We start from the raw sequence: 15,442 nt of genomic DNA on the forward strand, positions 1-15,442 counted from the left end.
GGCAGGAGTGAGTGACTGACACGGGGTCTTCCAGGCAGGAGCAGTGGGTATTATATGAGGGCTTCGTGTCCAGCATCAGCCCAGTGGGTGGCCAAGCCCCTTGCCCACCAGCAGTGACCTTGGTTCCCACAGGGACCTGACCTAGGGCAGGTCATGGATTCTGTTCCTGGCTGTGTGACCTCAAGTTCCTGGTTCTGTGGCTTTTCCCAAACAAAACAAACTCCAGGATCACATGTACAAACTCCGTACATTTTAATAAGAAAAATCTAAAATCCAGATTTTACACCAAGAAGTGAGCATGAAATCCACTAAGATGCAGTAACATATAGCAAGAATTCAAAGATTTAATTTATGGGGAACTTTGAACCACTTTATAAATCCCCACCTGTCTATACCCCATTGTAGCAAAAGTGCATGCATTTCCCAACATCACCCTCATAACTGATGATAGATTTCCTCCTTTTCTTTTCAAGAAAGGAGTGTTTTACATGGTTTAAGCACCATATGGGTGCTACACCATCACTGGCAGAACAAGCTTCACCATCCAGCTCAGGATGGCCTGAGGAGCTTGTGATGAAACACTCCGGCTTCTCCCCAGAACCCCTGTCTCAGGACAGGGGGCAAGAGTCCAGAAGGCACATTTCACCATGCCAGGGAGCTGGAGCACAGACATGTGGCCTCCCTGGTCTGGGTTCTTACTCTGAAGATGAACCTAAAATCCAGCAGCTCAGCACCCCCTTGTTATGAATACAGAACCTTGTGCTCCACCCAGACCTTCTGGATCCTGGTGGGATGTCAGGAAGTTCCTCTGCACAGAGAAGTTTGGGGCTCCTTGGATCATGTGCCTTGCAGACTCAGGGCCAGAGCTGTGTAGTCACTCAAGCATGGTCCATGAATTGCTGAGCTCTGGGAGGCCCTGGGTCGGTCCTTGGTCCTCTCTTTTCTGTAGCTAATCACACACTCATTGACCTCATCCCCTCCTTAGGGTCAAAATATCACTTTATGGCATCAGCCCCAAATCTGTGTTCCCAGCCCAGACACTTCTCCTCATCTCCAGATTCATATTTCCAATGGCAACTAATAACCTCACTTACATTTCTGATGGACATCTCAGATTCAAGTTTTCCTAATCAGAATGCCTGTAATGACCGTCAACTATCCTTCCAGAGTCTTCCCCACCTACTCTGACATGTAGATTCCCACTGCTCACCTGTGGAACTACACTAGGGTCTGCTCTAGAAATCCATGGGCTTGGCCTGCAGGCAGCATTGGGGTCAGGGGAGTTGGGTAAGGGCAGAGAGGGAAGGCAGGTGGTAGAGAAGGACTAAACCACCAGGAGATAAATAAAGTCAAAACTGTCGATCTTCCTCAGTGTGAAGACCCCATGGACAGAGCACCGACTGAACACAGGCCTGTCCACCCTTGGCTCCTCAGAGCAACAGTAAACACAGCAGACATACAGTTCTGGAAGTTTCTCTGGACAATTTATTTTCTCCTATTTTAAGAAGCTTCCTCTCCCTCAATTGATTATTCAATCCCTCCTAGCAGCAAGAATTTGTAAAACCAAAATCATACCATGTTCTTATTTTCAAGGGAAGCAGGAAGGGACAGCTCAGTGCACCATGAAGTAAGACAGGGCTGTGGATGCTCCACACCCAGCCCTGAGCAGGACGGTCGGTCGGGGCAGGGAACACAGGTCAGGGTGGAGGACGTGGGGGCAGGGGCGAGCTACCTCCCCATCCTCCAGTACACAACAGGAATGCAGACACACAGATGCCAGATGAAGAAGGAAAGTCTTCACATCCCAGGGAAGGGGGTCATGAAGTCACACGAGGGGTGTGAACAGCTCTGGAATCTCTCTGTCCTCCACGAGGCATCTTTGTCACGCTACAGAAGAAAACAATCAAGAGCACGCACAGGTCATCTCTCTAAATGCTGACGTCATGACCAGCCCTCCACAGTGCTCACGTCCATGTCCAAGGAATCCCCAGGACCCAGGTGTGTTCTCTCGGCCCAACCCCTCTCCCTTTTCAGGCCCTCCAGGTCTCATCTCTAGAAGCCGTGAGAGACCCATCCGAGCCCTGGGCACTGTTGCTGGCTGGAGAGGAACAAACACAGGGTCTAGTTTGGACAGAGCCACAGGGAGATGTGAGTCAAGGAGTGATGGGGTGAGCTGCCCCATGGGCTCTGTCTGCACTTCCCAAAGCCTCAGGTCAGCCTTGACCCTCCACACCACCTCCCCCTCCCGACCCCCACTTCCAAGCAGCATAAGCGTAGCTTCCTCCTGTTCCACCTGTGGAAAACAACCAGTGAGAGCAGGACATGAGGTCCTGAGAACTATTCTGGATCCAGGGAACTTTCCAGAACCGTGACTGCAGACCTGGGGCAGGATCAGAAAACACGAGGTAGGTGATGTGTGGGCTGGACCCTCTGCTCTCCTGGAGGTCTGTCCTCAGCACCTCCTTCCCTCTGACTGCTGGGAACAGGGACCTCCACATCATCACTGGGGACATTGTCCTATTTCTCTCACAGGTTTATAAAGTAAGTGTAGTAACAGGCCCAGAATGAATGGGCACGTGTGTGAGGAGGGGCTTCACGGCACCAGGAAGGGGCAGGGCGCACGGCTACCTGGGCTGGAAACCCCCCTGGGACAAGAAACCTCAGAGCCGCCCCTCCCCTTGAGAAGAGGCCCCCACCTCGTCCCACTTACCCCATCTCAGGGTGAGGGGCTCGGGCAGCCCCTCGTGCTGCACCTGGCATGTGTATCTCTCTTCCTCCCCAGAAGGCACCACCACAGCCGCCCACTTCTGGAAGGTTCCGTCCCCCGCAGGCCTGGTCTCCACAAACTCCATGTCCTGGGTCTGGTCCTCCCCGTCCCGCTGCCAGGTCAGCGTGATCTCCGCCGGGTAGAAGCCCAGGGCCCAGCACCTCAGGGTGACCCCACGGTCAGGGATGGGGTGGCGGGTCACGTGTGTTTTTGGGGGGTCTGCGGGAAGGTCAGAAACTTCAGGAACTTTCCACTTCTCTTGTGGCCATTCTAGCAGTGCTCATGTGATCACCAAGAATGGACAGGACATTTGGAGTTGGGGTCGCCCCGCCCCCCTGTACCTGTGCGCAGCAGCGTCTCCTTTCCGCTCTTCAGGTATCTCTGCAGCGACTCCACACACTCCCCCTCCAGGTAGGCTCTGAGCGGCTCTGCGTCCCCCACCTCCTCCCACTTGCGCCGGGTGATCTGAGCCGCCGTGTCCGCCGCCGTCCAGGAGCGCAGGTCCTCGTTGAGGGCGAGGTAGTCGGCGCCGTCGTAGGCGTGTTGATAGTACCCGCGCAGGAGGCGCCCGTCGGGGCCCAGGTAACAGCCATACATCCACAGGAGGGTGTGAGACCCTGGCCCCACCGCTCGTTCAGCCCCGCCCACCTGCTCACCCCGCCCCCGGCGCTTACGGGTCTCGGTCCGTCTAGGGTAAACTCAAAACGAAGCCGAGGAAAAGCCCCCCCGCGTTCCCGGGTTGGGGTTCCGGGTTCCGCCGCCTCGGGGACCTGTGTCGCAGGGTGACCCCGGCTCTTCCTGGGGATCCCGTTCGTGCGCGGACCCCGGGTCCCGTGGCTCACCGGCCGCGCTCTGGTTGTAGTAGCCGCGGAGGGTCCGCAGGTTCACCCGCGAAGTCTGCGCGTTGTCCTTTTGGATCCGCGTCTCCTCCCCCAGTACTAGGGCCCCTCCTGCTCCACCCACGGCGCCCGCGGCTCCATCCTCGGACTCGCCGCGTCTCTGTCGAACCGCGCGCCCTGCGTGTCGTCCACGTAGCCCACGGCGAGGTAGTGGGTGTCCCCGCGCTCGGGCCGGGACACGATGGTGCTGAAATACCTGAGGGAGTGGGGGCCTGGGGGGGACGGGGGGACGGGGGTCAGGGTGGGGGGTCAGCGTGGGGGGACGCGGCTTCGGGGGTCCTGCCCCCTCGCAGGTCCCCTAGTCCCCCTCCGAGGGCAGCGTCCCCCGACCCCGCACTCACCCGCCCGGGTCGGGGTCAGGGCCAGGGCCCCCGAGAGCAGCAGGAGGAGGGTCCCCGGAGCCATGGCCGGATCCCGGGTCTGGCGGAACCTGAGTCCGGGCGGGTCGGGGCGGGGTTTATATGGGCCGCGGGGCCAGCGATTGGCTTCTCCAGAACCGGGCCCTCAATGGGAGGCAGCCCTGGGCCCGCGTCAAGAGGGTCGGGGCAGAAGGGCCTGACTCGGGGTGGGAGAAGAAGTGAAACTGCGGGGACCAGGGACTCCCGAGCTCCGCCTCCCCGCCCCACATTCCAGCCTCGGGGGATATCCTGATTGCTGAGACCGGGTCCTGGACTGGCCCCGACCCCTCCCCTGCACCGAGCACTCTGTCAGGCCCTGTCAGTGAGGCCTGGTGCTGACTCTTCACAGCTTACACATTAGTGAGGACTCCAAGGAGATTTTGGTGACCTCTACTGGTACTGACCATTCTAGACACAAAAGTGGAATTTAAAATACTAATTCCTATAGATTTTTACTTATACCAAAACTCATTACATGCTGATAACTAATTCCGGAAGAAAACAATGTAGTAAGAAGAATGCTGGATGTTATATATTCTGCCATAACCCCCTGAATGGACTGGGAGAGAGAGTGTAAACTACAAAGTAAATGGTAGTGCCAGAAAGTGAGTATTGCTCAAAAACATAAAACCATGGGGCCGTGTCAGAAGGACTCTGGGGCCAACTGGAAGGACTCTTTATGACCAAAACTGGAACAATTTGAACAAAAAAATAAGTAACACAGAGTAGGATTATAGCTGAAGGTACAAATTAATATTCAGAAGCCTGTAAAGGACTGGATAAATAATTCCATGGGGCAAGAATAGACAAAGCTCCCAACATGAGAATTCCCAATGATTTAGGTAGATGCTGCACCCTCACTGAGTTGAGCACAACTCCCCGCCCGTTAAGTGTGGACTGCACAGAAGACGTCCTTCCAAAGAGGACAATGGAAGGGGGATGTCAACAGTGACTTCATGCTGGAGAATCTTGGGAAACACTGCCTGTATTAGTCAGCCAAAGGGGTGCTGATGCAAAACACCAGAAATCTGTTGGCTTTGATAAACATTATTTATTTGGGGTAGAAGCTTATAGTTACCAGATCATAGTGTAAGCTACTTCCCTCACCCAAGTCTGTTGCTGTGTGTTGGGGCAAGGTGGCTGCCAGTGTCTGCTAAGGGTTCAGGATTCTTGGGTTCCACTCTCTCCGGAGCTAGTTTCTCTCCAGGCTCATTTGTCCTGCTCTTCTCACAAGACCAGCTGTAGACTATCAGGTGAATAGGTCTGTGTCTCTCTCTGGAGCTTCTCCTGTGCCTAGGGTGCTGTTTCTATTCCGCTGTGCTCTTCTCCTGTGTGCTTACTTCCCTGGCTCCAGCTCAAAACTTCCAACTCTGTCCTTTGCCATGTTTTTTCTTTGTGAGTCCCCACTCTCCAAGGGGTGGAGACAGTATGCCCTGCTGATGTGGCCTAATCAAAGTCCTAGTCAAAATTTAATCAATTAAAGTGACACTTCTGACAGACCAGTTTACAAACAAAATCCAGTAACTGTTTTTGGATTCATAAACAATGCCAAACAACACCTTCACTATTTCTCTGTAGATGGAAAACGATTCTAAAAGCAACAGTTTATTTTTTAAAAAACAGCTCTCTGAAAATGAGTGAAATTAGTTAAAAAAGACGTTCTACTCTTAAGTGCTCCCAGGTGCTGCCTTCAAGCAGGCTGGGGTGGGGGCTCTGGGGAAGAGATGGAGACCTCAAGGACAGGCACAAGGGCTTTTGACCTCTCCTCCTCCCCCCCTCCCTGCACCCCTGGGAGTCTGGCTGCAATGGATTCCAGGGATGCTCAGAAGGCAAGTTCACCCCCTTTCCCATCAGTGCTGAACCCCCAGGTCAACCAGCTCTGCCCCCCTCCACCCCTACTCTTCATAATGTTGGAATCCTAAAGAGCACAGTGGTGGCCGACATGGCCACCGGGCAGAGGACAGAAACCCGCGCTCCCTAACAATTAAAAACCACAGCAGGGGGGGTACTGGGTTCCTGGCCAGTGGTGCTCTGTCGTGGTCCCTAGGGGAGCAGCGACAGTCTCCCAGGTACAGCGGCGGGGACCGGGAGGGAGTGAGGGTTCAACAGTTAGCCCCTGATGCTAATGACTATGCTTGTGAGCTGATAAACCTAAAATAAGAACAAGGCCTAGAGCAACATTGTGCCTGGGAATTTCCTCCTGTCAGCCTTCATGTTACTCAAATGTGGCCAGTCTCGAAGCCAAACTCAGCATGTAAATGCAATGCCTTCCCTCCAGCGTGGGACATGACACCCGGGGATGAGCCTCCCTGGCAACGAGGGACCACTATCAAATACCAACTGATGATGCAACTGGAAAAGGACCTTATACGGAAGGTTCAATGCGGATCAGCAGAATATCCCTGTCTACATAAAATAACATGACTTTAAAATGCTGTTTGACCTATAGTAAGGGGGAAATGGAAAGGAGAAATGAGTTTATATGGCTACGAGTTTCTAAAAAAGAGTCTGGAGGCTGGCAGAAGGATTGCCCTCATGCACAACTGAGCAGAGTCAGAGAGACAGATAAAGCAGATACAACCCCCAGATATTGGTTCCTTTGAAGGCTAAAGAGACCCATGAGAGTTATGGTCATGGCCGATGGGGTTAACTACCAGGGCAGATGGCCCCTCTTTGGAAATGGTGTTTATGTGTGATGAATCTGGACTCAGATGGGATCTCCCTTCATAAGACTTTCATGCTAATGTGCTGGAGGTGCAGTTAACGTTGGGGTTTAAGATATATTTAGGGGATTTGAATCTCTGGACTGACAATGTGATAGCCAGGTCCTGAGCCTCAACAGACTCCAGCACCTACAATCTGATTTATTGGACTTACCACACACAGCTAAGATGGAGTTGAAGAAGGACAACCACCACACCATGGAGCCTAGAGTGATTACAACTGAAAATGGGAGGATTGCATCCAGCATCCATGTGGAATCTGAGCCTCCTCTTGACATAGAGGTGCAATGGACACAACCAATCCAATGTCCACATAGAAGAGGTGGCATTGGATTGGGAAAAGTGGACATGGTGGATGATGGGTATGGGGAAAGGCAGGAAGAGATGAGAGGTGGAGGCGTCTTTGGGACATGGAGCTGCCCTGGATGGTGCTTCAGAGGTAATCACCGGACATTGTAAATCCTCACAGGGCCCACTTGATGGAATGGAGGAGAGTATGGGCCATGATGTGGACCATTGTCTATGAGGTGCAGAGGTGCCCAAAGATGTACTTACCAAATCCAATGGATGTGTCATGATGATGGGAACGAGTGTTGTTGGGGGGGGAGAGGGGGGGTTGGGGGGTGGGGTTGAATGGGACCTCACATATATATTTTTAATGTAATATTATTGCAAAGTGAATTAAAAAAAAAAGAACTGAAAAAAAAAAAAAAAGAAACCCGCACTCCCCTTTGCTGTCAATGGAGCCCTCCCTGGAGTCTCCCTGGGCTTCACCATCCAGGCACGTGTCTGCACATCAGTGGGCACCCGTGATCCAGGGCAGGGTCTGGTGTGACGACGCTGACGTAGACGTGTCCTCCCTTGGGGTGACCGTGGACTCTGGCCTCAGGGCAGAGGACGATCTCCAGAGCATTCCATCTGGTTCCCGGGCCCAAGGTGGACCACAGGCTAGGGGTCCCCCAGCACCAGTCCCCCCGACTCCTAGGAGAGGTCCTTAGATGTCCACACCCCTGATTCTTGTTGCTGTTGCTGCATGCAGGGATGAGGGCACCTCCTCCCAGGAATCCAGCCCGTGATTCCCCAACTCTAGGATCTGGGGAAGAGTGAGGGTGAGCCCCCCTGGCATTGACCTAGGAACAAGGAGGGCTCATGAGGAGAGAAGAGAGGAGGGAAATAGGGATGACTGGGGAATGAAGCAAAAACAGTGGATGGGAAGGAGCCAGAGGGGAGGGGCAGCCTTGTGGACAGTGAGGGGAGGGACGGGGTCTTCTCAGTGAGAGGCAGAGGGGGCTTCTGGCCAGGGTGGTGGTGGAGGTCTCTATTTTCACCTGGATTGTAATTACTCAGGTGTTACCCTGTACTTGATTAAAAGAATAAGTGTCGAGCATTTTTCTGTTTTGCAGGAATGGTATAATCCAAACACACTCAGGAATAAAAGGAGAAGTCAGGGTGAGGGATGGGAAGTCATTGAGGAGTCCCCTCACCCAAGCCTGCCTACCTAAGACTGGATAGGGGGAATCAAGGACCCCAAGGAGGGACGAGCACAGCTGTAGGGCTCCTGGGGTCCGATGGCCCCTGGTTCCAGGAGCCCCAGCATCCCTCCCTCTCACCGCTTTTCCCCCAGCCCTGGGCAGCCTGTGGTCAGAGCACTTGGCAACCTGCAGGCGCTTCTTCCGCTCCTGATCAGCTGAGCTGGTGTGACCCGGGCTGAGTACGGGGAGGTGGCTTCGCAGCTGGAGGCCCTGGAGATGCTAGTCCTGGAGGGCAGAGGGCAGGACAAAGCCTGGGGGCTGGAGACCCTAGTGGACCGCGGGGAGGTGGGTGATAAGACTCGCCCAGGCTCTGCCCACACACTCCAAGAACCCAAGGGCTGACCCTCCCGCCTCCTCAGACCCCCGGACCAGGCACCTGCCCACCATCCCCCACACCAAGGTGGACCTTCCCCCAGGCTGAGCGCAGGAGCCCGGCGTCCCGGGTCGTTTCTCCTTTGGGGGCCTTAGCTGTCCAGGTCCCCTCGGCCTCGCCCCGCCAGCTCCTTTGGTTCAAAACCATATTTGAAACTTTCAACCATCTGTTTAAGAAACTATCCTTTCGCCACTGGATTAGGGGAAGCTGTTTTCATGAGCATGTGCACGAGTGGTTCTATTTATCCTTTAAAAATTGTTTTGGACTCTATTTGCTGGTATTTTGAAAAGGATTGCTGGGACACATAGATCTAAAGCAGGGGTTCTTAAGAAGGTGACCATGAGCTTGAAATGAAATGCAAATAGACATTATTCTTGTGGGGATGTGTTGGTGTGGAGGTGATATATTTTTTAAATAATACACAGTATAGTGTGGACTTAGTAAGTGGTCTCTTGTTTTCATCTGATGAGCAAGGGGGTCTGTGGAACAAAAAAGGTTAAGAACCCCCAGTGTAAAGTTTTTGTATTAGTCAATGTTGGCTAGTGAATCAGATTTTTATAAGAGTTATTCTCACATGACTGTAGGGATGGGCTTGTCCAAATTCTGAACTCCAAGGGGCAGGCTGTGAGTTGGGAACTCCAGTGAAGGGTTTCCATGAATTCCCCAGGAGAAGCTGACTGAAGTAGAGATGTAAATTCCCTCTTCTGACTGCTGAAACCATCTCTTTTCCTTTTAAGGCCTTCAACTGATTTGATGAAGGCAATCTCCTCAGTTGATTGTAGATGTCATCAGTCATAGATTCCATGAACGTACTGACGACTTAAATCCACGAAATGTCCTCACAGTAACAATCAGGCCTGTGCTTGCTTGACCAAACAAGTGGACACCACTTCTTGGCTCAACTGACCTGTGTACTTAACCACCACAGTTTTCTTTTAATACCTTACTCTGTTTTTGGTAATGCCTCGCAAAATGATTTGAAAGTGTGTTTTCTTCCTCCTCTGTTTTCTCTAAGAGTTTCCACAGTAGTGATATTCTTGTTTGAGTGTGTGATAGAATTCAACAGTGAAGCCATTGAGCCTGGCGTTTGTGTGGGGGATGGTTTCTCATTATGAAATTAATTTTTAAAATTGATGCAGGGCTATTCACATTTCCTGCTTCTTCTTCATTCAGTTTTGATAATTTGCCTCTTTAAAGGAAACTGCCCATTTTGTCTCAGTTATCAAATATCTTGGTATAAGTTATTTATTTCTATTAGACTTTTTCATCCATTTCATGCTATAAATTTACATTTAAATACTTTTTGCAAATGTTAGGTTTATCTTGAAAAATACAAAATGTGGCATTTCTCAGGTCCAAGTGTTTTGGAAACAGTTCCCAGCACTGCATCATGGCCTGGCCCCACCCCCTCTAAGGCCTGTCACCCCACTCTCATTCCAGCCTCTCCCCAAGTCCTTCCCTTGATTCCACCCCAAGACAGTACTGGCTGGGTGAGGGTAGTATTATTTATTTTTACACTATCTCATCCCAGAGGGACTCTAAGTAAGAATAACAGCAAAAGCTGCACAGAAAAATGCAACCAGGCATGCATTTAGCGCCCACATATGGTTTTAAACTTTCTCCTTCTTACACCAGGGGTTTCCTGAGTTAGGATCTGAGGTTCCTGGAAGCCAATTCAAAGAGGAAAGTTAGTGACAGGACCCAAAACATACACCTTAGACAGTTATTCGCAAGAAATATGGCAATGCCTTACTGCCATGGGAGAGAGTTTTCCTTCCTGCAGGTTGCCAACAGAACACTATGGTTTAGTGAAAAGTCTTGTCAATGTTTTCCCTTCCACAGGTACAACAGTACAGGCATACCTTGGAGATGATGTGGGTTCAGTTTCAGACCACGGCAATAAATAAATATCACAATGAAATGAGTCACCCAAAGTTTTTGGTTTTGTGGGCATATAAAAGTTATGCTGGAGGAGGTGGGGCAAGATGGCATCTGAGTGAGTGCACCTCATAATCTCTCCTGCAAAGAAGCAACTGAGTGGGGTTGGAGTCCTGCTGGACCAGGCTGTTTTGGGTGTTTGCAGGGCAGGAGGTGTCTGGACATAGATTTGTTGGGACGGAGACAGAGGAGATGCTTGCAATAGGTAGAATTTTGGGTCTCTTGCACAGAGATTGGAGATTGTGGGCAGGACCCTTACCCCTGGGCTGGTGGCCTGGCAGCAGCAGTGATTCCTGAAGGTTTTGTAGTGCTGGGCACTAAGCGGAATGTTTCGGGGGTTGCAGGGCGGGAGGTGTCTGGATGTTGATTTGGTGAGACAGTGACGGAGGAATCTGGGTTTCTGACACGGAGGTCAGAAGCTGCAGGTGGAGCCCCTCCCCCTAGGGCTGGCAGCCGGCTGCGGTGATCCCTGGGATCTTTGTTGTGCTCTGGCGCTCCCAAACCCTGAGTGGGCTCTTTCAGGGCTTGCAGTGCAGGAAGTCTCTGGATGTTGATTTGGTGAGACAGTGACAGAAGAGATTCTTGCAAGGGGTGGTATTTTGGGTTTCTGACACAGTGGTGAGAAGAGGTAGGAGGAGCCCCTCCCCCTAGGGCTGGCAGCCGGGCTGCTATGAACCCTGAAGGCTGTGTTGTGCTGCTGCGTTCCCAGGCCCCGTGTGTGGTTCCCAGGTCTGTGTCCCCTAAACCCTGGTGGCTCACTCTCCAGAGACTCACACATCTTGAGTCTACGATATCATGGACTTCCCATCCCTGAACCCACTGCGCCCTGAGGTCCGTCTGAGGTTATTGATTACCCTAGCTCTCTGCGTTTTGTGTTGTTTTCTCTCTCTCTCTCCTTGAACTTGGAGGAGTGTACCAGCTGACTTGGGGAGAGTCTGGGAAAAAAGGAGAGGCGAATCTGCTGAGAAAGCCCAATTTACCTAAAAGCCATAGGAAACTTGGTCTGGGAGAAGGTGGAGTCAAAAATCAACTAGAACTCCCCTAGCACACCTAAGGGAGAGGGACTGTAGGACGTGCTATCCAAGCTTCCAAAAACATATTTGGGGTTTCTGGTGAGGTGTAGGTGCTCTCACACTGGAAATAAAGAGACATAGTCTTCTGTGTTGAGCTGGCTCAACAAGGACCTACTTGAATCTCCTACCGGACCTCTCAGGCAGCTATCCTGCTGCCCTGGGAGAGAGAGAAGTGAGGAAGGGAGAAAAGGGGGAAGATCAGATCCCTAAGTGTATGATTCAACTGCAAAGAGGATTCCTAGCTTGAAACGTTGGTTCTTTTTTCTTTTCTTTTTTTTTTTTTTTTTTGGTCGTGGTTGCTAATATTGCATTGTCTCCTGCTCTTTTCTCCCATTTTACCCCCAAGGTCCTTTTTCATTTATCTAGCTTTTTTTTCTGTTTTTTTTTCTTGCTTGTTTCCCCCACTTTTCTTTGCACCCCTTTTTCTCCTCTCTTTTTTTCTCTTTTCTCTCTTTTCTTCCTTTTTTATTTTATCTTCTTTATATAATAGGTGCTGCAGGGAGTGCTGCACACTTGCTGTGCTTCCTCATCCTCCATCTCCTCTTTTCTGTGTGTATTGATTTCAGACACCTACACAATCCCCTTTTCCCCACATCTTTCTATCCTCCATTATCTACTCTTTCTCTTACATTCCACCCCCATTCTTTGGCCCCCAAATTGTCTGACATTTTATTTCTAATACCTTTGTTCTCTTTTCTGTCTTTTATCCACTCTTGATATTATTGTCTTTCTTTTCTCTTTCCCTCTCTCATGAAAACACTGGCTTTTTAATTCATATTATATTCCTCCCCATATTCAGTTGATTGTCTCATTATAGGTACTCTACTTACTGCTATAACTCTACACAAGTTACATGAGTCTAATATCCACTCCTAGATCTCACATTGATGATCTGTTAACATTTATTACTAATACTACTTTATACATTTTCTGTTCTTACAAATTTTGCTTTCCCTGGACCTAATATTTTCCTTCAGAGTGAACTTAGACAGCAAAAAGAAAATAGAGTAAGAAGAACAAAGTGACAAAGAGAAGACATAACACATCAGCATGAACAACAACTAATTGATCCCCAAGACGAGACAAAGAAGCTAAGGAGCTGATTAAACCCTTCAAGATAAAATGATGACCAGACAGCAACAAAAAACTACAAACCAAACCAATAAGCAGGAAAACATGGCCGAATCCAATGAACAAACTAAAAACCAGGAAGGGGAGCAGAACATCAGACAAGTAATTAAAGATCTCAAAACATATATTAGAGACCAAATTAATGAAGTAAAGGAAGAGAGTAACAATATGAAGAAAACACTTGGAGAAGAAATTGCAAACATACGCAAAAAGATAACAGATATGATGGTGATGAACATCACAGTTCAAGAAATCAAAAATACACTCTCAGCAAATAGCAGCAGATTAGAAGAGGCAGAGGAGAGAATTAGTGACATGGAAGACAGTATATCTGAAAAAAAACATATAGTAGAACTGGTCGATAAAAAGATAGAAAAAATCCAGCTGGGACTTAGAGATCTGAATGACAATGCAAAACACACAGACATACGTGTTATATGTATCCCAGAAGGAGAAGAGAAAGGAAACAGGAAAGAAGGGGTGTTGGAGGAAATAATGGCTGAAAACTTTCCAAATCTACTGAGAGAGATGGATGTACATGTCCGGGAAGCACAACACACCCCAAACACCATAAATTCCAACAGGCCCACCCCAAGACATATGCTTGTCAAATTATCCATACTCAAGACAAAGAGAAAATTCTAAAAGTAGCAAGAGAAAAGAGAACCATCACATACAAGGGAGGCTCCATAAGTTTAAGTGCTGATTTGTCATCTGAAACCATGGAGGCAAGAAGACAGTGGTATGATATAGTCAAGGTACTAAAGGAAAAAAATTTCCAACCAAGAATACTCTATCCAGCTAAACTAGCATTCAAACATGATGGAGAGTTCAAAATATTCGCAGACAAACAGAAACTGAAAGAGTATACCAACAAGAAACCTCCCCTTCAAGAAATTCTAAAGGGAGTTCTGCAGGAAGAAAGGAAAAAACAGGAAAGGCAAAGTTGGAGGAGAGTATAAGACCAACAACAACAACAAAAAAGACAAAAAAAAAATATGCAAACAAAATATGACAAACACAAATCCAATCAAAATATGGCTAACACAAATAATTCCTTGATAGTAATAACACTGAATGTCAATGGATTAAACTCACCTATCAAAAGATTCAGACTGGGACACTGGATAAGGAAATATGACCCATCCATATGCTGATTTGTCATCTGAAACCATGGAGGCAAGAAGGCAGTGGTATGATATAGTCAAGGTACTAAAAGAAAAAAAATTCCAACCAAGAATACTCTACCCAGCTAAACTAGCATTCAAAAATGATGGAGAGTTCAAAATATTCACAGACAAACAGAAATTGAAAGAGTATGCCAACAAAAACCCTGCCCTTCAAGAAATACTAAAGGGAGTTCTGCAGCAAGAAAGGAAAAAACAGGACAGGCAGAGTTGGAGGAGAGTGTAAGAGCAACAAAAAAGACAAAAAGAGAAGGAAAAAACAAACAAAATATGACAAACAAAAGTCCAAACAAAATATGGCTAATGTAAATAATTCCTGGAAAGTAATAACACTGAATGTCAATGAATTAAACTCACCTGTCAAAGGATTCAGATTGGAAGATTGGATACAGAAAAATGACCCATTTATATGCTGTCTACAAGAGACACATCTTAGACCTAGAGATCCAAGGAGGTTGAAAGTGAATGGCTGGAAAACAATCTTACAAGCAAACAATAACCAAAAAGGCAGGAGTAGCTATATTAATATCAGACAAAATAGACTTTAAATGTGAAACAATTGTGAGAGACAAAGATGGATACTACATATTAGTGAAAGGGATAATCTTTCAAGAAGAATGAACAATCATAAATATTTATGCTCTTAACAAGGGTGCCTCCAAATATGTGAGGCAAACCATGGAAAAATTAAGTGAAAGAATAGATGCCACTACAATTATAGTGGGCGACTTTAATACACCACTATCAACTTTGGACAGAACACCTCAAAAGAGAGTCAATAAAGAAAAAAAAAACTTTGAACAATATATTAGAGGAACTGAACCTAATAGATATGCACAGATCACTACACCCAAATACAGCAAGATATACATTTTTCTCAAGTGCACATGGATCATTCTCCAAGATAGACCTTATGCTAGGACACAAAGAAAGTCTCAATTAATTCAGTAAGATTGAAATCATACAAAATAATATCTCTGACCACAGTGGAATGAAGCTGGAAATCTGCAAGGGCCAGAGGCCCAGATTTCACACCAAGATATGGAAATTAAACAGTACATTCTTAGAAAAACAGTGGGTCAAAGAAGAATCTCAATAGAAATTAATAACTACCATGAAACTAATGAAAATGATAACACAACATACCAAATCTTATGGGATGCAGCAAAAGCAGTACTGAGAGGGAAATTTATAGCCATAAATTCATACATCAAAAAAGAAGAAAGAGCAAAAGTTGAAGAACTAATTGCACATTCGGAGGAATTAGTAAAAAACAACAACAAAGTAACCCCAGAAGAAGAAGAAAGAAAGAAATAACAAAGACAAGAGCAGAACTAAATGAAATACAAAATAAGAAAGCACTTAAAAAGATAAACAAACCAAGAGCTGGTTCTTCGAGAAGATCAATAATATTGACAAAC

At 48.2% G+C, this 15,442-nt stretch overlaps 1 protein-coding gene across 1 annotated transcript; it reads right to left on the reverse strand.

The window, feature by feature from the left end:
• Window positions 1–228: 228 nt before the first annotated feature.
• Window positions 229–4,132, reverse strand: LOC101412139 (saoe class I histocompatibility antigen, A alpha chain-like). The gene is given in 6 exon segments (XM_023591817.3): window positions 229–1,887; window positions 2,711–2,986; window positions 3,109–3,384; window positions 3,610–3,699; window positions 3,702–3,878; window positions 4,008–4,132. Coding segments are annotated over 6 exon segments (888 nt in total). The 5' UTR covers window positions 4,072–4,132; the 3' UTR covers window positions 229–1,882.
• Window positions 4,133–15,442: the final 11,310 nt, after the last annotated feature.

This window comes from Dasypus novemcinctus, chromosome 22, assembly GCF_030445035.2.
Source record: "Dasypus novemcinctus isolate mDasNov1 chromosome 22, mDasNov1.1.hap2, whole genome shotgun sequence".
NCBI classification, from domain to species: Eukaryota; Metazoa; Chordata; class Mammalia; order Cingulata; family Dasypodidae; genus Dasypus; species Dasypus novemcinctus.